The sequence below is a fragment of the Tinamus guttatus genome, unplaced genomic scaffold (genome assembly GCF_059628265.1).
Source record: "Tinamus guttatus ecotype Peru unplaced genomic scaffold, ASM5962826v1 Tinamus_guttatus_pri_ptg000522l, whole genome shotgun sequence".
Classification (NCBI taxonomy): Eukaryota; Metazoa; Chordata; class Aves; order Tinamiformes; family Tinamidae; genus Tinamus; species Tinamus guttatus.
The window spans coordinates 122140-142670 of NW_028289056.1; the positions used below are offsets into that span (position 1 = coordinate 122140).

At 60.2% G+C, this 20531-nt stretch overlaps 1 protein-coding gene across 2 annotated transcripts in view; it reads left to right on the forward strand.

Moving 5' to 3' along the window:
• The first annotated feature begins 2044 nt into the window (after positions 1-2044).
• The window catches only part of TRIM9 (tripartite motif containing 9), a 34303-nt gene continuing 15816 nt past the window's right edge, over positions 2045-20531 (forward strand). For both annotated transcript variants that reach the window (XM_088533801.1, XM_088533802.1), the window contains exons 1-4: positions 2045-2901; positions 13453-13548; positions 14172-14294; positions 19644-19754. In XM_088533801.1, the coding sequence (XP_088389927.1) occupies positions 2089-2901; positions 13453-13548; positions 14172-14294; positions 19644-19754 (1143 nt within the window). In that variant the 5' untranslated portion in view covers positions 2045-2088. The remainder of the gene's footprint in view (positions 2902-13452; positions 13549-14171; positions 14295-19643; positions 19755-20531) is intronic.

A 20531-nucleotide genomic window follows, 5' to 3' on the forward strand; every position in this document is an offset into this window, starting at 1 on the left:
GCGTTTCTGCTAACGATCCTGACACCGGAGAGGAAGGTGCTAACGACACGGAGCCAGGAGGCATCTGCAGCCAGAGAGCAGCCGGGATCCCCCGGTAGCGCCGAGCGACCTGAAGGATGGGAATAACAAAGGGAATAGGGATTTCAAGGTCGTGAGCACGCAGGGACTTGCAAACAAGCACTCGAGCCGCCAGCCGGGAGCTCATCGGTGCAAAGCGGCCGAGGAGGAGGAGGATGGGAGCACACGGGGGCTGCAAAAGTGCCAAAGACAGATGTTTTGCTCCCTTTTGCACCAAAAATTACTCCGCAAAATGTGGCAAACAAATGGATTTTGAAGGTGGGTCAAGTAATTATTGCAATAATTACAAGAGTACAAACTGCTGTACCAAGAAGAAAGGAGCTAAATGTTTATGACCAAGGGTCCCTGCTTCTAAATACACTGCTGCATTTCTCTTCCTGCAGGGCTCTTTGCTCTTTCTGCCTATTTAGCTGATAAGTATAGAATTAAAGCAGAAACAGAATCGTGTATCTGCCGTCATGAAAAGCAAGCCATGAAGTGAGAGGGCAAACGGGAATGATGGCTTCACCCCCGCAATAGGGCAGCTAGAGGAAGGAGATGGGGGGAAAAATGACCAATTCGAGCAGACTCCAAAGGGCAGCAAAGGAGGATGCTCAGCAGGACTCGGGGGAGGCGCTGGCAGCAAAAACCAGGAAAGCAGAAGGAAAACATTAAAATACATATATATATATATATAAATTAAAAAGGTCAATGCTGAGATAGCTGCTCACACCATATCCCTTTGGTTTGCCCAAAGCATTGGATTAACAGTGAGTCTTGGCAGCGGTGACCAACAAAAGGCCCCTCAGGAGAGGGGGAGGCAGCTCCGGAGAGAGGCAGAGGAGCCTTGGAGAAGGGGAGGACAGTGACAGACAGGGACCCTCTGCGGCAAGGAGGAAAGTTGTTCCAAAAGGAGCGCACGGAACCAGGCCCTGCGGTGACACGTGCGCACGGCGTTACTTAATGCCGGGTCGCAGGAGCAAAAGGAGCGAGAAAAAAGCTAGAAATTAAAAGGAATAAAGGTTTGTTGGGAGACCCCAGCATTCTCCACACATGCCCTATTCCTCCCACAAGCTGCGGATGCCCTGGGAAGGTGAGTGTCCCATGGGAAGGACGCAGGATGCCTTTTAAATTTAAGTTCGCCCCGTGTGCTGGGGAGCTCTGTTTTCCTTGCAAGCTGCAAGCTGTGGATTCCTCCCCCTGCCCATCCATGCAGCGCCCAAACGCTCTTCGTGCGCTCTGCTTGGGAGAAGGGGAAATAAAGGCAAGGCAGAAACATTCCGAGTTCAACTCGTTCTTCAGCTGGCTGAAAAGAAACCGCCATGCGGCACCACAGGCTGCCGGGGACCTTTAGGGGCTAAACCCGGGGCCTGACATCCCTTGGCGCTGCAAGGAGACCCCCGTGTTGGACGTGTTGCCCGTGGGCGCTGCTCCTCGAACAGCCTCTCCTTCGTCCCGCACTGGTGACACCGTCGCTCCAGAGGGCTCGGCCGCCTCCACAGAGCCCGGGCCCGAGGGGAGGGTAAGGGGATGGAGGGGGCGCCATGTTGAGGGCCGGCCCGTTAAGGGGCGCCGCGTCGCGAGGCGCGCGGGGAGTCGCCGCGGGCTCGCGCGGGGGCTGCCCCGAGTGGGAGGCGAGGAGATGGTGGCGCCGCTCGCGGCTCGTGGGCTCGGGGGAGCCGGGCAGCAGCGCGCACGGGGCAGCCCCTCGCCCGCCTCCTCCACCGCCTCGGCCCCGCAGGCAGCGCGGCCCCGCGCCCCGCCGCAGCCCTGAGGCGAGCGGGGGGCGGGCCGAGCGGCCGCCGCCCCGCCCCGCGGCCGGGACGGGCAGGCGGCGCAGCCAATAGCGGCGCGCGGTCCGCCCCCCCAGCGAGGGGCGGGCCAATGGCGAGGCGCGGGGCGGGGCAGGGCGGTGCGGCGGCAGTCGGCGCCGAGGCGGCGGCGGCGACGGGTCGTTCCGTGCGCGCTCCGGTTCCTTCGCCCGCCCGCGGCCGCCGCGCGGCGCCGCCGCCGCTTCCCCCCGGCCCCTCCATGGAAGAGATGGAAGAGGAGCTGAAATGCCCGGTGTGCGGCTCCTTCTACCGGGAGCCCATCATCCTGCCCTGCTCGCACAACCTGTGCCAGGCGTGCGCCCGCAACATCCTGGTGCAGACGCCCGAGTCGGAGTCGCCGCAGAGCCGCCGCGCCTCGGGCTCCGCCGCCTCCGACTACGACTACCTGGACCTGGACAAGATGAGCCTCTACAGCGAGGCGGACAGCGGCTACGGCTCCTACGGCGGCTTCGCCAGCGCGCCCACCACGCCGTGCCAGAAGTCGCCCAACGGCGTGCGCGTGTTCCCGCCGGCCGCGCCGCCGCCGCCGCCCGCCACGCTGGCCCCGCCGCCGCGCAGCGCCTGCCTCACGTGCCCGCAGTGCCACCGCAGCCTGGGCCTGGACGAGCGCGGCCTGCGCGGCTTCCCGCGCAACCGCCTGCTCGAGGCCGTCATCGACCGCTACCAGCAGGGCAAGGCGGCGGCGCTGCGCTGCCAGCTCTGCGAGAAGGCGCCCAAGGAGGCGGCCGTCATGTGCGAGCAGTGCGACGTCTTCTACTGCGAGCCCTGCCGCCTGCGCTGCCACCCGCCCCGCGGGCCGCTGGCCAAGCACCGCCTGGTGCCGCCGGCCCAGGGCCGCGTGAGCCGCCGCCTGAGCCCCCGCAAGATCTCCACGTGCACGGACCACGAGCTGGAGAACCACAGCATGTACTGCGTGCAGTGCAAGAGCCCCGTGTGCTACCAGTGCCTCGAGGAGGGCAAGCACTCGAGCCACGAGGTCAAGGCGCTGGGCGCCATGTGGAAGCTGCACAAGGTGAGATGGAGCCGCCGGCCCGTGCACGGGGGCCACCCGGGCTCGGGGCACGCGGGCGAGGAGCTTGCTCGGAGGGGTTGTGGAGCTTGCACGCGTGGAGAGGTTCGGACCCCGTGTGGTGTAGGGTCTCCATGCTTGGAGACATTCAGGACATGACTGCTGTGGGGTCTCTGCGCTTGGAGAGGTTCGGATCCCATGTGGTGCAGGGTCTCCATGCTTGGAGACATTCAGGGCATGGCTGGTGGGGGGTCTCTGCGCTTGGAGAGGTTCAGACCACACATCATGTGGAACAGACTGCCCAGAGAGGCTGTGGAGGCTCCTTCTCTGGAGATCTTCCAACCCGCCTGGATGCTGCCCTGTGCCCCTGCTCTGGGTGTCCCTGCTGGCGCAGGGGCTGGACTGGATGATCCCTAGAGGTCCCTGCCAACCTCAGCCGTTCTGGGATTCTGTATGATGTGGGGTTTCCATGCTTGGAGAGGTTCAGGCTGTATGTGGTGCAGGGACTCCATGCTTGGAGACGTTCAGGACGTGTCTGGTGCGGAGTCTCCGCGGTTGGAGATGTTCAGACCACGCTTGATGCGGGGTGTCCCCGCTTGGACAGGTTCAGAGCACACGTGGCGGGGGGTCCTCATGCTTGGAGCCGTGCGGGCCACCTTGGGGCACTCGGAACAAGCCACCTCAGGTCACCTCATGGAGCGGGGCTCAAGGTGCTGCTCCGCAGGTGACCAGCACTAGGGCATCCCCAGGTGCCACCCTCCGGCGTTGCAGGGCGCTGCGGGCTCCGGAGCCCGTTCCCGGGCCGCCCGCGCCGCGAGGAGGGAGGCGCGAAGGCCGCGGGGGTGGCAGCGGGGCCGGAGCGTGGGGAGGCTGCGCCTCTGCGCACTGAGTCACCGGCAGCAGCAGCAGCAGGAGGAGGAGGAGGAGGAGGGGAGGCAGCGCTGGGTGCTGAATGCTGATGAGCTGCGCGGCCGGCGCTGCAGGAGGGGACATGGCCACTGCCACCTCCGCGGGGCCGTCCCTGCTCCCGGGCACGGAGGGGACGCGACCGCGTCCCCTCCGTGCCCGGGAGCAGGGACGGCCCCGCGGAGGTGGCCGCGACCGTGGCCATCCCGGGCACGGAGGCCGTGTGGCTGCAGGCGGGGACAGGCCATCGCTTGTCGTGCCGCTGCTGTCCCAGCCTCGGGGTTGTCCCTGCGCCATCCCGCCCGCCAAACCGCGGCTCCTCTCTTGTGAACCAGGAGCCGCCGGCTGCTGCCAGCGCCTTCCTCCGCTGCAAAACCTGCCCTGCGCGCGGGTGTAGGTGTCAGCGCCCCTTCCTCCTCCTCCTCATCCTCCTCCTGCGCTCCGTGGAGGCCGACATGGAGCAGGAGAGGAGCCGGCTGCAGCCCTTGGGGTGGCTCGGGGAGCCTGTTGGTACCTGGGCGCACACTCGGGTATATAAAACCACCGTGACCCGCCGTAGGGTGCCGTGGCCTGCGAGGAGCTCGCGGCTTTTCCTTCCACGCGCCTTTCCAGGAGGCAGAATTCGCCGTGCCATGGGGCTGCGCCGTGGGGCTGCGATTCCTCTTCACGTTCCCGTTGCAGGGCAGGAACCGGCTCGCGGACCGGCCTCACGCCGACCCGCGGCGCCTGCTCCTGCGCGGGAGCTTCTTGGGCTGCCGCGAGGTTGCAACGAGCACCCGCAGCTCCCAAGAACAATGCCAGCGGCTGCTCTTCTGTCATCGCACCCCGCAGTATTCCCTGGGGTTCAGCTCTTGATTTTTGACCCGAGGGCAGCGCTTCTTGCTGACCCCGTTTCTCTCTTCCCCAGAGCGGTGCTGATTGCACACTTCCCGCGGGTGATTATTTCAAAATAATCTGCACCGAGGCACAATAAGGCATAATTCAAGCAGCTAGGATTTCCAAGCCAGCCGGAGATGATGAGAAATCCTCTCTTTTTGCTATCTTCCATGCAGGACAGCTGTTGGGAGAGGGGTAGGTATTCAGAGAAACGCAGAGGAAAATGGGTTTTTAATCTGAATCGTCCTGCTTTTATCCGTGTTTCGCAGCTGTCTGGGTTTTATCCTCCCGAGCTGTAGTGCCACTTGTCGTGTCAAAAGCAGAAACACAAGATGGAGCTGAGTCAAGTGCTCTCTGCGCTCTGGAGCCCCTCACTTGTGTTGGAAAGCGGGTAGTGAGCTCGGCAGCTCACTAATGATTTTATATATATATATATATACATATGTATTTACAGGCAGGCATACATATATATGTCCAGGGCTCCAAGGAACAGGTTGGCTGGGCTGCTCCGTGCAAGCTGCAGAGCTGCTGGGGGGGATTTGCTTTCTCGTGGCACGATGAACTTGCTGCTGCTGGGTCCATGGGAATTCCTCCAGCCCCAGGGGCTTGCCGGGGCTATCCGGGAGCCGCTACGTGACAAAGATCTGTTTGCATGGAGAAGTGAAGTGTTTTTTTCACGGAAGGAGCCGCAGTGCTGAGTGCGGCCCTGTTGCGAGCAGCGCGCTCGCCCGAGCCCCGGCCTCGCTGCATCCCGCATCCCGCCTGCTCCTCACCCCGGCTTGGGCATCTCCCGTCTGCAGCGATGCCGAGCGGCTCTGAAGCCAGAGAAAAGCAAATGTCTATGAGGTCGGCGGATTTGCAGCAATCCGTGTCCGGAAGATGCTGCTTGCTGTGTTTGGCTGGTCTTTATACGGAGCCCAGCGCTTGCCCCCGCGCTCACCCGCGGCCGAGTAAACCCCGGGCGCCCCGGAGATGCCGTTAATCAAAGGCAGTTTGGCAGATCCCGTGGGGATCCCGAGAGGCCTCCCGCCTCTTTGCAACTGGGAATGGGCCCAGGGCCATGTCGGGAGCCGCGGAGCTGCCGCGGGGAGCCCAGGGAGCCGCCGGCCGGGGGCACGTGCTGTGTTAGACACCCAGCGCAGCCCTCCAAAGGCTTCTGCTGCCAGCGGGGTCTGCCCTTCTCTGCCCTGTCCCTCCAATATCTATCTACCCCTTTCCATTCCCCTCCACCACAGTTTTAACTATATATATATATATGTTCCTTTTCCTGGCTGCTTTAAGAGCAAAGAATCCAATTTTCCCCTTTTGGGATGTGTTTTGCAGTGTTTATTGTGGTTAATAGGGGAACCTCGGGGTTCCCCTATGCCCATGGAGGTGCCTCTTGTCATCTGCTCCTGGAGATGTCAGCGGGTGACAGTGTCACCCAGGGAGTCCCCTGCTCCCCAGGTGCCAGGAGAATTAGCAACTGGAGCAAACGCTGCAATCTGCCGTTAAGTAAATGGCACTGAAGTGAGAAATTAATCACTGATTATTTTTTAAGTTTCATGAGATTGCTAGGAGAGCTAAGAGGGGTGCAGGTGGGTCCTGTTCGGGAGCACGACCTTCTCGAGACACTTCTGCTGCTGCTGCCTGTGGAGCTTCTTCCCGCTCTTCTGAATAAACCAGGCCCCAAAGTGCAGATCTTTGAAGGGAAAACCTTGCTTGGGGTCACTTTCTTACAAAATCCCATATGTGCCACCACAGTAAAGCGCGATGATTTTAATAACTATAATTTCATAGCTTTAATGTTTGGTAAAAGAAAAAATAGAGCGTTAGAGTAGTCTTATACTTTCCAAGGATTCAGCACGTGTCTCTTGGGATGCATTCATTTTTTTTCCTAGGGCTTGAAGGGATTTTCCAGACTCCTGGCTCTGGGGACAGCCCTGTCCCTTTGCGTTAGCCTGTCCCGAGGTGTCTCTTCCAACACGTGCACGTTTGGCATTTCCCGCTTCATCCGTCTGTTGCCTAATGGAAATTAATAACCAGGGGCTTCCTGCTAAGTGCTGACACTCGCTGAGGGCTCCCAGCCACGTGGAGGGCTCCGGAACCTGTGGAATCCCATCAGGAACATCAGGAGAGCGCCGGCTCCCTGCAGTGCTTTGCTGGGCGAGTTTGACTCCTTTCCTAGCTGCCCTCGGGAGAAACGTTCCTCATTCCCCTGTAAAGGGAGATGAGGCTCTGCCTGTGGGGACCAAAGCTCCGCCTGGACCTTCTTGAGCTGAAGCGACGCTCGGTTTGGGCAGGCCGGCTGGCTCCAGGACCCGGTAGGTGGCTTTGGAAACACGGCAGAGCCCAGGTGGCCGCCGGGATCCCTGCGCTCCGGCTTCCCGCTCGTGTTTCCCGGTTCGGTTCCTGGTGTTTCGGGGGAGCGACGCGCGGCTGCTTTGGGCCTCGCGGGAAGTGCTGCGGATGCAGCCGGGAGGCCGCGTGCCACAACCGAGCGCTCCTACCCTGGGCTCCCGCCGTATTTCTTGTTTCTGGAGTGAGCTGACATAAATTCATTGGTGTAAGTGCCTCATTCCCCCCATGTGACCCTTCCCTATGACCTCTCCCTGTAAATTCCCCGTTGGAATTAGAGCTCTCCCCGTAACAAGGGGGAAGAACAGGCTGCCCCTGTTAGCAGTGTCGCTCAGTGGAGACCTGGGGCCGTTTCCTGATGTTTCTCCTGCAGCACGTGGCCCAGTAAAGGTCCCTCCTGCCACTGCCTGGCAGCCTGGCTGCCATAAAGCCACAAATTGTGAGAGTTGTCATGAATCCCAGCACGTCTGAGAGCCGTGGGCTCCGCAGGACCAGCCCTGGGGGTTTGGGGTGTTTGGTGTCAGCCAGATGGGGCTGCACACGCCAAAGGTGCAGCACTTACCATGGTCAAGATGCAGCTGGGGCCTCGTGGGGGTTGTGTCCATCCATTGCCAGGGACCTCGGTGGCTCCTCAGTGGCTTCATCATCCCCTGCATGTGCAGACACCCCTTGGTTTGCTTCCATTTAACTGAGTGAAAATTCCCCACGGCAGAGAGCAATTCTGCTGTCCAACGGAAGGGGCCAGCCCGCAAACAAGCGAGCTGGACTCGTCCTTAACGGGGAGGCCGGGATGCTGGAGCAGCTCCCCGTCCCCCCGGGGCTTCCCAGCAGAGCTCGCCCAGGTTGGCTGGAGGTTGCCAGGCCGGGTAATTCACTCTGATTTATTTATTTAGAGGTTTATTATCGCCTTCAGGAGGGCGAGGTGGTCGTGGAGTTACTCTCTTCTGGTGAGCATCTCTCGCCCGGTGGGAAATGCTAAACAGCAAAATAACTGCAGCCTGGAAGGAGCAGGTTGCATTGAGGCGGTCGCCGCGTGCTGAGCTGTGCCGGGAGCCGCTTCCCTCGTGTTGAAATGCGCCCCCAAATCTGATGCAAATGAAGCCTAACGAAGCTTGCAGGGCCGGTGTCAGCGCCGGGCGCTGTGCTCGTCCGCGGCGTCGGAGGCTCCGCAGCAACGTGGGAGCTCTTAATAAATCCCTGCTTACCCGGGCTTTGGAGCGGGGTCGCGTGCCTAGGGACCGTCTCCGTGAGAAGCTTTTAGCCTCAGCTCGCAAAAATCAATTTTTATTGCGCTGCCGTCACTCTATTTAAGTGGGCAGTTTGGCTTGGGGGATCCGAGGTGATTTGTGGTGATGACGTGAAGGAGCCCAGAGCCCCGTGGGGACAGGAATGTCACCCGTGGGCGCTGAGTGCAGCTTGAGGCCAGATTCTGCCACCTCCCTTCTTGAAACGCGTTCATCCTTCCTTAATTTACCACCCAGCTTGGCAAAGGGCTTTTAATTAAAATACCCAAATTTGGCGTTTTAGCCCTGCATTAGAAACCCCCTTTTCCCCAGCATTTGGGCTCAGAGCCCTGGTCCTTTCCTGCTCCTATTGCAAGCAGCACCCGCAGCCTCTTCCCGCTCCCGGCACTCCGGAACCTGCAGCGCCAGCAGCAACCGGAGCAAAAGGCCAGGCATGGATCCCTTGTGAGGGCCACGCGAGCAGGAATTCCTGCTGGATCCTGCAGGAAAGACGTGGAGGAGAGACACAGAGTCGGTGCGGAGGGGAGATGCCCTTTGCCGCAGGGTTTCAGTGGGAGTTTTGGATGTCCCGGGTGCACGTGCGCACCCCTCGGCCTGGTGCTTTCCAGCCCTTGGATGCAGCCGGTAGCTCCTTTCCCATTCCCGTTAAAGCTGGTTTGTGTTGCGGCGGAGCAGGACGCGGGAATTCGGAGGCACCAGCACTGCAGCCTCTGGCATCGTTGGAAGCTGCACATGTAAATATTCCCAAATTCCTGCCTTGCCTTCAGGATGGAATTGCAGCTTGAGAGGCTTCTCTTCTGCTCTGTTAAAGCAGTGGCTTTAAAAAACCCTCACCTAAGTGGAAAAAAAATGATGGAGAGTGGGGCTGAAGTCATGAAATAGGGGTCTTTGCCTGTCAAAAACACATTGCACAGGGTCTCCAGAGACCTTTTATTCAGAAAACAAGTCAGTAAAACAGATATCAGAGTTACCCCTTCAAACGCGCTTGTACTTTTGTGGTTTGCAAGGACTTTTCTTCATCCGTTGTGCTGGAAGCTGAATCCTGCAAAGCCCTGGCCGGGGGTCGAGCCCTGCCTGCTAATCCTGCCCGTGGCTTTTCCCAAAGCAGCTTAGCAGGCGAGACGCCTTTGGATGCCCCTCTGCAAAGGAAACCTGCCCCGCTTCATCCTTCCCTGCTCGCGAGTCGGAATTAGAGCTGCCGGCAGAGCCCGCGTGTCCCTGCGGTGCCCCGGGGACCTTCCTGCCGGGTCCCAGCAGGAAGGGTCCTGCCAGGTCCTCCGGGATGGCACCCGGAGATGGCCCCGCTCCTGGCAGCTCCTTGGCTGCATCCCGGCTCCTAGCAGTCCCAGGCTTCTGCCCGTTCTCATCCCGTGTGTTCCTAATCCCAGGAAAGGGGTCAGGTGAGGGATATTCCGGATAAGGACACTGTGGGTGTCTGTGGATGAAGGGGCTGAAGGAAATCCTGGAAACGATGAGGTTTGCGTAGGATGCAGGGGTGCAGCAGCATCGTCACCTTCTCCGTGTCCGAACAACACCCGTCCCCAGGCCGTGCTGTGACTCCTCGCACATCCTCCTGCCACCTCGGCTTTTGTCTCGCGCTGCTATTTCCCAAGTATCCTTTGTCATTTCCCCTTTCACTTCCCGCTAACTGGAGGTGGTCACGCTGTGCGAATCCTCTGATTTTCTTCCTGCCTGTGAGCTTCCCGCCAGGAAGACGCGGATGAGCCGTTCCGACCGCTGCTGCTGGGCGCTCCCGCAGGGTTTGCCGAGCGGGATGCTCCCCCTCCGCATGGTGCCAGGCGTTGCTCTTCCCTCTTCCCTTGCCTTTCCATTCCCTTGCCTTCCCTTCCCTTGCCTTTCCATGCGCCCGGCTCTGTGCACATCCCACTGCCCGTGCCTGAATTCCTTGCGGAGCCCCGGTGTGTCCGTGCCCTTCTCCTGCAGGACGGTCTGGAGGGATTTCCTGTATTTCGGTGTCCTCCTCACCTCAGGCCGGTGACACTTTAGGGCCTCGGGAGCTCTTCTCTCATTCCCGTGGAAAGCGATTCCCGACGCACACGTGACCTCATCCCTGGGTGCTTCCCGGATTCTTCACTTCTTCATAAATCCCCATGAATGATTCACTGAGCCCGTTAACGGCTTTCCTGGGACACTCGGATACAGTGCCCGGCTTCGGGGACAGGGATATCCTCCAGCTCCGGGTGCTGAGCCCCTCGCCCCCCTGCTCGCTCTGGAGACACCGCCAAGTTCTTCATTACTTCCTAATTAGCCATACATCCTTTCTTATTAAAGAATAATTTCTTAAAGGCTCTCATTACCTCAGCTCGTCCAGGGTTATTGATTTATTCTTCCTTCTTTTATTAATGGGTCCTGTAATCCCTCCTGTTCATTGCTCGGCCTCTCCCTTAGCGGCTCTCCCCCTCCCCGGGGCTCTTCCCGCTCCTTCCTTCCTCGCTCCTTCCTTCCTCGCTCCTTCCTTCCTCACTCCTTCCTTGCTCCCCGCTGCTCCCTGGTGCTTTGGCCATGGGTGCTTTCCTCATGGTTTATTTCGCTTGGAACAGGCACTCAAGAGGGCGAGGGAGGGCAATTCCCAAAGGATGTGTTCCTGGAGGGCTGGGAGCTGAAACCCTCAGGAGTTTTGTGCCTATTTGAGTCCCCACCTGAATCTCCTTTCTCTTCCTTCAAGGCTTGGCCACGTTGGGCCAGGATCTGCGGTTCTGGTGGGAACCCATCCGCCCGGCTGCGCTTCCACCTTGTGCCCTGCCCGTCTCCCGCTTCCCAACTGTGCTCCGGGCCCGGCACCATCGGGGAGACCCGAGCAGCGGAGCATTCCCAAAGGAGGAGCCTCTTGGAGCAGGAGTAGAAGGGATTTGCTTTGCACGAGGTGTTCTGGAATTGGGGCTGGGTTGGAAACGTGGATGCAGCTTTAGGGCCTCGGGCTGCTTTGCCCGGCCAGGAGCTGCAGGAGGATGAAGGGGTTTCTCCCTGGGCTTCCTCCGCCTGTCGCGAGCGGCTGTTGCGCGAGCGGCTGTTGCGCGAGCGGCGCCTTCTCCGTGCGCCGGTATCCATGGTGATGGGAGGGATTTCGAAGCGGTGCTTCCAAGCCAGCTCTCCCGCTTCTCCACGCGCCTCCGCTCCTCAGTCCGGAGCCGAATCCCGGATCAACAAGGGACAGGAACGAGCTTGAGCCTGGGCCATCCCCGGGCAGCCCCAAATCCCGTTTGAGCAAGAGAAAGCGGCCTCCTGCCAAGGGAGAGGGATGCAGCTCCCATCTGCGCTCCCCCGAGCGATATCCTTGTGCTCCTGCTGTTCATTCCATGAAATGCTCCCTTTGGCCTGCAGCCAAGGAGGCCGGGGGCTGTGGATCACGGATAGCGCCGGCTGCTTCGCGGTCACGCGCGGCGGTGACGCCGGGTTGCTGCCGCTGCGGACACACTGATCCATGCGGGGACGTTCCGTGACCGCGGCGGCTTCGGGAGCCACGAGAAGGACGAACGCGGCGGGTGCAGGCGGCGACGTGGCAAAGCAAAGTCAAGGTGCTGGCTGGCTGCCCTGCCGGGTTGGGACCATCCCGGGCTGCAGCACAGATGGTTATTCAGGCCATAAGCGGGGGAAAAACAAAGAATAGGCGATAAAAGGGTGGCCTCGTAGGGCTTTCCACCTGCTTCCCCAAATATTCTCGGCTTTGGGCTAGGACTGGTAAAAGTCATTGTTTATGCAGCTAATCGGGTTTATATTTAACTCCAAACAATATAATGAGATTTAAAGATTTAGTGCAATAATGGGGTGGCAGAGCTAGAATGTGAGCAGCCAAGGAGGCAGCAACTGCACTGTGGCAAACGGGGGGTGTTTTCAGGGCAAACGGGGGGTTGTTTTAGGGTCTGCGCCAGGTCAGGGGCTGCCGCATGCGGTGTCCGTGCGGGGTTGGGATGTGTCCTCCAGCCATCCCTGGCTCTCCATGCACTCAGAAGTGGTTTGAAGCTCCCTGGCCCTCCCCGGAGCCCTTCCCCTCTCCGTGTCCTGCTAAGTCAGGGCATTTCACAGAGCCCCGTCGAGCCGGCTCGAGCCCCCGGCGCTCCCTGGACCCGAAGCAGGAGGAGGATCAAGCAGAGCATCCGCGCGCGAGGAGCCCTGTCACCACGGCTCCCATGGGACAGAGCTGCTCTTCTCTCTGCCGAAGGCTCTGCAGTGAATTTGTTGCTTTTCACAACAACAACAAGGCTATTTCAGGGGCCGCCTGGATGCAGAGGATGGTGCTTGATGAGCCTCTTCCTCCGACCTGCAGAGCGTTGCGCAGGGAGCTGAGCTCAGTGCTTTCTGACGCTGATTATAGATCAGCTGCCCTGATTACCTTGCGCTGATGAACGTTATTGCTCTTAATATTGGCCCTGTGCCGCCTGGCTCCTTCCCGCAGAGCCGGCAGCGGGCGGATAACTCATGGCAATGAGTCCTCTCCATCCCCGACATCCTCCGGGGCTCCCTGTGTGCCGAAGGAGGCCGGCAGGGAAGCAGCACCCGGCGGGCAGCGGGAAGCGCCGCTCCTGCAGCTCCAGCACCGACGTTCCAGGGATGAGCACGGTAGTTTGGGGCTCCCCGACCACGAGCAAGCAACAAAGTCACCCCCGAATCCCACCGCCATGGCCAACGCTGCGGAGCGGGAGGGCAGGGAAGGGAGCGTGTGGGCCGGTGCCGGTGCTGGTACCGGTGCTGCTCGTGGTTGGGGACAGCGGGTTTGCAGCAGGTGAGTGTTTTGGGGAGGAGGTTTCTGTGTTTGCGACAGCAGCAGCTCCCACATGGAGCTCCCGTGATCTGCCCATGGGAAGCCCCGAATTCCGAGTCGTGCCCGGAACGGGAAGCCAATTAGCAGCAGTCTAGCTTCATCAGCTTGACGATTTAATGGAAGTTTTAATTAAACACCCCCGTTTTAATTAGCCAGGCGCCGCGTGCAGTGAACTTCAGACTGTGGGGCCAGTGCTTTAATTAAAGGCAGGGGTGCAGGACTCCGGCTCTGCATCCTTGCAGGGCAGCGCAAGGAGGGATCTCGGGGTGAGTTTCCGTGCCGGATGCCCACGGCGGCGCTGCAGCCACAGGGACAAGTGGCACTTGCAGAGGAGGTGGCACTTGCAGTGGTGCCTGGGATGCAGCCATGTCCCTGCTCCTCCCTCACAACCGTCTCTTTCTCCCCCTGCAGAGCCAGCTCTCCCAGGCCCTCAACGGCCTGTCAGACAGAGCCAAGGAGGCCAAGGAGTTCCTGGTCCAGCTCCGCAACATGGTGCAGCAAATCCAGGTATGGCGTTGCCTGCAATTCCCAGCTGCATCGGACGAGGCTCTCCCAAGGGGAACCCCCTGCCCCTGCGCATTCCCCCTGCTGCAGCCCTTCCTGCAACTGCTGCTTCCTCAGCCATCCATGGAGCGGGCGGCTGCAACCAGCAAAGGAGAGGATGGGGGACGTCCTGGTGGCCCCAAGGAGCCCAAAACACCCATGGATTCAAAAGGGACAGGCTCCAGGCCCAGGAGGGAAATTAATGAATGAGGATGGTGCCTTCTCTGCTGGAGACCGGGAGGAAGAGGGGCTGTCAGCAGGGAGGAGCTGCCCATCCTCACCCCATTCCCTACAGGCTTCCCTTGGGGGCTGGCGTTTGGCCCTGCTGGGCTGGGGACGTATTTGGTCCTTCCCCAGGTGAGAGGGTCCCCACTGCTCCGAGACCCCTTGCGTGAGCCGGGGGGATGTCCCCTCCAACGTCCCCTGGGACGGAGGCGGCGCGAGCTGGGCAATCCCCAGGCTGATCCCAGCCACCGAGGACACCACGAGGACGGTGGCCTCGTGCCCTGCAGCCCCCAGGCGCTGTCCACGTGGCCGCGGGGTGGCTCTGGCCGTGCCCTGACGCTCTGCCCTGCCCCGTCCCGCAGGAGAACAGCGTGGAGTTCGAGGCCTGCCTGGTGGCGCAGTGCGACGCCCTCATCGACGCGCTGAACCGCAGGAAAGCCCAGCTGCTGTCCCGCGTCAACAAGGAGCACGAGCACAAGCTGAAGGTGAGCTCCGCGGGGACACGGGCTGTGGGGACCATGGGGCTGCTCCTTGCAGAGCAAGGCGAAGCGCCTTAGGGGCAGGGAGTGCTCCGGAAGGCCCTTCTTCCCACCTGCATTTCCACAAGCTGAATTCCGTGTTGCTGCAGAGGCCCAGGCTGCTCCCGGTGTGGAGTGCGCTGAGCAGAGCTGCCCCAGGTAGCTGCACTTGTGCCCACTCCGTGGAATTACTCCATTACAGGGCCAGTTACGAGGGATCAGGTCAACAGAGCTGTGCAGAGAGCATCCACAGGCTGTAAAGTGACCCTTTTCCATGTCCTGTGTGGCTTTTGAGCCACCAGCCTCATCCTGCAAGATCACAGAATCCCAGAACAGCTGAGGTTGGCAGGGACCTCTAGGGCTCATCCAGTCCAGCCCCTGCTCCAGCAGGGACACCCAGAGCAGGGGCACAGGGCGGCATCCAGGCAGGTTGGAAGATCTCCAGAGAAGGAGCCTCCACAGCCTCTCTGGGCAGCCTGTGCCAGGGCTCTGGCACCCTCACAGCAAAGAGGTTCTTCCTCACATGGAGATGGAACTGCCTGGGGTTCAGCTTGTATCCATTACCCCTTGTCCTGTCACTGGTCACCAAGAAGAGTTTGGCCCCATTCTCCTGCATTTCCCTCTCAGGTACTTGCACATGTTGATCAGATCCCTCTCAGCCCTCTCTTCTCCAGGTAAAGAGGCCCAGCTTGCTCAGTCTTTCCTCACACGATAGATGCTCCAGTCCCTTCATCATCTTTGTGGCCGTATGTTGGCCCCTCTCTAGCAGCTCCACGTCCCTCCTGTCCTGGGGAGCCCAGAACTGCCCCCAATACTCCACATGCCCCCCCAGAGCTGAGCAGAGGGCAGGATCCCCTCCCTCGCCCGCTGCCAACGCTCCTCTAGAGCCTCTGGAGACCCAAGTTCCTTGGCTGGTGGGTGCAGCCGGCGTCCCCGTGGGCTGCCCCTCGTGCCCCTCGCAGCGTGGCAGTGCTCAGGGTGATGGGTGGCAGGTGACGGGGACGGAGCTGGCTGCTGGCTCCGTGCCACGGTGCCTTGCAGCGGGGAGCCCGCGTTCCCATTCCCACGCGGCATCCGGAATTCGGGTCAGCGCCGCTTCAGGACTGACCTACTTTGGCCTGACACACATTTCGTGGAGACCGGCTCAAGCCCAGGTTTGTCTGCGGGCAGCACTGCTGGCTCCAGGGGTGAAGGTTTGGGGAGCACATGAACCTGGAAGGGGCATTTCCCAGCCTCGTCTGAGCCTCCCCCTAACTTAGCTTCACACTGAGAGCAAAAGCTTCGGAATGTCTCAGGGAGAAGCATCCAGAGCCAGGTTCTACATTCCATGCCCAGATGCCTGTTCTGCCTCAGGACAAGCTCCCTTGTCTGCATTTCAACTGCTCGTTGCTGGCCTGCTTTCCAAAGGACCCATATGATGCTTCCAAAGGCCCAGCATTGAGGCTTCCCTGAAGTTTTCATAGAATCACAGAATGCTCAAGTTTGGCAGGGACCTCTAGAAGTCACCTAGTCCAACCCCCTGCACACGCAGGGTCACCTAGAGCACGTGGCACAGGACTGCGTCCAAGCGGGTTTGAAGATCTCCAGAGAAGGAGACTCCACAACCTCTCTGGGCAGCCTGTTCCAGGGCTCTGGCACCCTCGCTGGTAAGAAATTTTTCCTTAAGTTCCTGTTTTGTCCTAGGAAAACACCTCTTCCCACTCCATGGGCATGGCGTGAGCTCTTTGTGTGTCTAGTTTAAGCTCTCAGCAGTGCTGGGGACATTCCTGCTGTTCTCCAGCCCTTTGAGTCATGGGAGGCCTTTGCCCCATGCTCTGCTTCAGCCACAAAGCCCTGGTGCCTGCGCAGCAGCCGGCACATTTGCTGCAGGAATTTACTGCAGGAAAAGCTCCTCGAGGGCCGTGCCGGGGCCCAGGAGCCTCTGGGACTCCTGGCCATAGCCCCAAGCGTGACAGGCTCTCCAGGGAGGACCTGCTGCTCCGTTGCCCTCCCACATTACGGGATTACAGTCCAAATTTTTCCACGTAGGTTGCTTTCCTGTACCAAACTGTGTCCGTAGGAAGCCCATCTTCTCTTACAAATCCCTACACCCTCTGAGAAGTTAACGTGCAAGCGGCCCTTTTATGATGATGGCTTTTACCCAGAGCTGTCCCTTCACGATGAAGTTCTGCAGTGTCCCTTGGCCTTCTGTCGTTGTGTTAAGTAGCTGGGTGAAATCTCTTCCCGGTGTGTTCTCCCACGTGCTGGGGTCTCCAGTGGCTCCACATCACGCAGGTCAGCGGCGTCATTGGAGGTTGTTAATGCAGATCCCGGCTAGAGCCGTCTCAGTCGCCATGGAAACGTGCACCTGGAAGTGCATCCCGGCTGCGGTGATGCCGAGGTGGAGGAGGTGGAACCCGTTTGCGTGTCCATCCCTCCCCCTGAGCAGAACTTCCCAGCACCAGAGCTCTGCCCAAACGGTGCCTGTTTCCCCACGCCAGGGCCGAGTGAAGAGCAGAGCCTGGAAACTCGGCACCAAGCCCAGTGCTAAAACCAGGAGGAAGGTGAGGAAGACATTTAAGCAGAGATGAGGGCAGGTGTTATTGCCTTCTAGGAGCTGTATTAAAATGTAGATATAGTTAATGTCATCTCGCCAGGAAGAAAAGCTCCGGAGACAAATTTCTTATTTTAAGGTAGTAGCGAGCTGCTGTGTGTGCCACAAGCAGCCTCTTCATAGGCTGTAATTAGCAACCGCTGCTGCCTTCTTTAAAACCCTTCCTCTACTCAGCCCTGGTGAGGCCACATCTGGAGTATTGTGTCCAGTTCTGGGCTCCACAGGACAAGAGGGATGTGGAGCTGCTGGAGAGAGTCCAGCGCAGGGCCACAAGGATGATCAGGGGCCTGGAACATCTGCCCTATGAGGAGAGGCTGAGGGAGCTGGGCCTGTTCAGCTGGAGAAGAGAAGGCTGAGAGGGGACCTGAGCAGTGTCTAGAAGTACCTCAAGGGAGGCAGTGAGGAGGATGGGGCCAGCCTCTTTTCACTGGTGGCCACTGACAGAACTAGAGGTAATGGCCACAAACTGAAACACCAAAAGTTCCACAGGAACTTAAGGAAAAATTTCTTCCCAGTGAGGGTGCCAGAGCACTGGAACAGGCTGCCCAGAGAGGTTGTGGAGTCTCCTTCTCTGGAGATCTTCCAAACCCGCTTGGACGCAGTCCTGTGCCAAGTGCTCTAGGTGACCCTGTGTGTGCAGGGGGGTTGGACTAGATGACCTTGAGAGGTCCCTTCCAACCTTGAGCATTCTGTGACCTACAGGGAAATAAAGGCAACTTGTAAACAGAACGTATGGAGCTTCCCCAGTCCCCCTGCTGGCCAAGGCCCCGTCCTGCCCCTTTCCCTGGCTCCAGTGGGTTTTAGATCCTGACCTCAGGGCTGTGGGGAATGTTTACGTTTAAAACGTCTCGCTTCCCTAACGGCAGCGCTGGCTGCACCCTGCCTCCTCTGTGGGCAGCACAGAAGCTGGCATCAGCTGCTCCGAGCCATGAAGCCCCGTTAGGTCCCACACGAAGGTCCTTCCTCTTGGCTCCAACACACATTTGTGGGTAGCGAGGGGAAAAGCGCCTTCCGCTGCCAGCTCCGTCTGCACGGAGCAATTACGCTGCCCTTTCATGCTCTACTTCTCCACATTAATAGGCTCCCGACCCCAGCACGAGCTGCTGGAGCCTCCAAGCATCCCGCTAAGCTCCCATTTTTCCCAGGGCTGGAACGGTGCCCGTACAGCCACTGAGTCCCATCTTTGTATGCCAGCAGATCTGCACGGCCTCACTCGTTGTGTCCCAGGGAGCAGTAATTAATAGCAAATCCGCACGTCCCCGTCCGGATTAGCAGCTCGCCGGTGATCCCTCCTCCTGCCGAGCCGCTTCCCGGCGTGGGTCTGCAGAGGTCACAAGAGAGAGGAGCTCCGGGATGCGGTGCCAGGGCCTCCTGCCAACCCGATGGAGACAGGGACCTCCCTCCTGCCACCGAGCTGGCCCTGAAGGCCAAGACCCCCACTGAGGGGGGAGGTGACCCTGTCGAAGCCCCTTGTTGCCCTCATGCTGTTGACAGCACCAGCTGTGAATGTTCCTGGAGTATTCCCATCGGATAGGGATGCAGTGCACGGAGGCAACATGGGAGGCAGGGCCTCCAGCCCCATAGGAGCCTTTAGTGGCCCTGCTCAGCACCGGGTGGCTCCGGAGGAGCCGCTGCCCGGCTGACACGGATCGCAGCGTGATCCGGGTGCGTCACCCGTGTCCCAAAACGCTCCCGAGCTTCCAAAGCAGCTGGAGAGAGAGCGGAGGAGCCACAGGCGCCATCCTGGCCTCACGCCCCGTTCAGCACCGCATCTCCTTGCAGCGAGGGAGGAGGAGGAGGCTCGGGAGGGCTCTCCCATCTGCAGCCCCTCGGGAGCGGGAATGACCCACCGGCGGCTCCGCTGCTAATCGGCCTTTCCGCAGGGCCGGGGCAGGAGGTGCCGGCTGCTCCGGCCTCGCGTGACCCCGCGACGGAGGACAGAGCGGGGATGCGGCTCCCTCCTTGCATGCAGGGGTGTCCCTTGCTGCAGGGAGCCGCGGCGCCGTGCCGGGACACGGTGCCCATCCTGGCACGGCGAGGGCCGTTCCTCGTGGCCGTGCGCGCCGGGCTGGCCGTGCCAGAGGGCTGTTTTGCTGGTCGCACTTCCCTGCGTCTCCCCGGCAGGGAGTGGCCCATAAATTCAGTATCCCAGGCAAAGCAGAGCGAGGTTTAAGCCGCAAAGACGATAAGAAGATTGTTTAGCTGATCCATCCTTGCTGCGTTTCCCCGGGAGGCAGCCGCGGGGAAGGGGGTGGCTGCTCTCCGTGCGGCCAGGGTGACATTCCCGCCCTTGCCGGGGCCGAGCCAGAAGAGGCAGCGGAAGCCGAGGTGGGAGCGGGGATGCCGGGACGCCCTGCCCTGGCCGCGGGCGCTGCCGCATCCCCATGGAGCCGCTCGGCTTCACACCCAAACGATCTCCTGCTTGCGGCAGTGAAGGCCGGAGACTGGAGACGGACGTGTCCCCATGCCACCCGTCACCTCCGCACGCTGCATCCGCAGGAGCCGCGTGGGAGCTCCCCCTTGTGCCTGCCTCGGTGCCTGGTTAGGAGTCAACCGAGGTTTGCCAAGTGCTACACCCCAGCACATGAGTCCTGCCTGTTTCTGGCCTTTGCTATTCCCTGGAACGTTCATCTCCCTTCCCGGACCCCGTCCTCATGCCGACGCGGCCCCAGAGCCCCTTTTCTCCGCAGCTCTTTAATCCTGCTCTTCTCGTCTCGTGGCAGGTGGTGCGAGACCAGATCTCCCACTGCACCGTGAAGCTGCGGCAGACCACGGGCCTCATGGAGTATTGCCTGGAGGTGATCAAGGAGAACGACCCCAGCGGCTTCCTGCAGGTGCGCGTTGAGCTGCTCTCGGAGCCGCTCCGCACGGCCCGGAGCGCCGGGCTGACCCGCAAGGGCAGGCAGTTATACCCAGCTTGTCCCCTCGCAGGCAGAATAGCAAAATCTCTTCAAACTGCATGTTATTTTACTGTTCAGTACTAAAAAAGTAGTCAATACATAAAAATATCATATAATATATTATTTAAGTTTCCTTCCCTGCCTTCTTTCACTGCCCCCGTCACAGGGAGGTGTCCAGGTGTGGCCATGCAGAGGAAATGTGACCAGGCAGTTTCTGCTCCACCACTTCGGGGCCAGATGGGCCAAGGTGGCCAAGAGGATGAGGCCCAGGAGGGGCTTGGAGGAGGATGTTCTTCCTGCCCACTGCAGTCTAGATGAGTGACAGATTTATCCCATATTTCAGGCCCTCCCACTCCTAAAATCAATCTAATTGCCTGCAGGTTCACAGCAGGACAGAAGCAGGCACAGGCCAGGGGCATTTGCTCATCCTAACTGGAGAAGTGGATGGTTGCAGCACATGGCCATGTATGTGCAAAGCAGAGATGATAACGGGCCGTCTCGTGGCTCTGCAGCACTCGAGAGCCTCCTCTTCATTCCTGGGCTGAGCCCCTGTCTTTGTAATAGTCCCCAAGGCTCCTGGGGTTCCTCTGCCAGTCTGAGGCTGCCAAAGGCATCCCTGGGAATCATGTGCGATGTCCCGGTCCTTGGTGGGCAGATCTCGTGCCCTGGAAGTGCAGGGAAGGCAGGGAGCAGGGTAGCTACAAGGCCCAG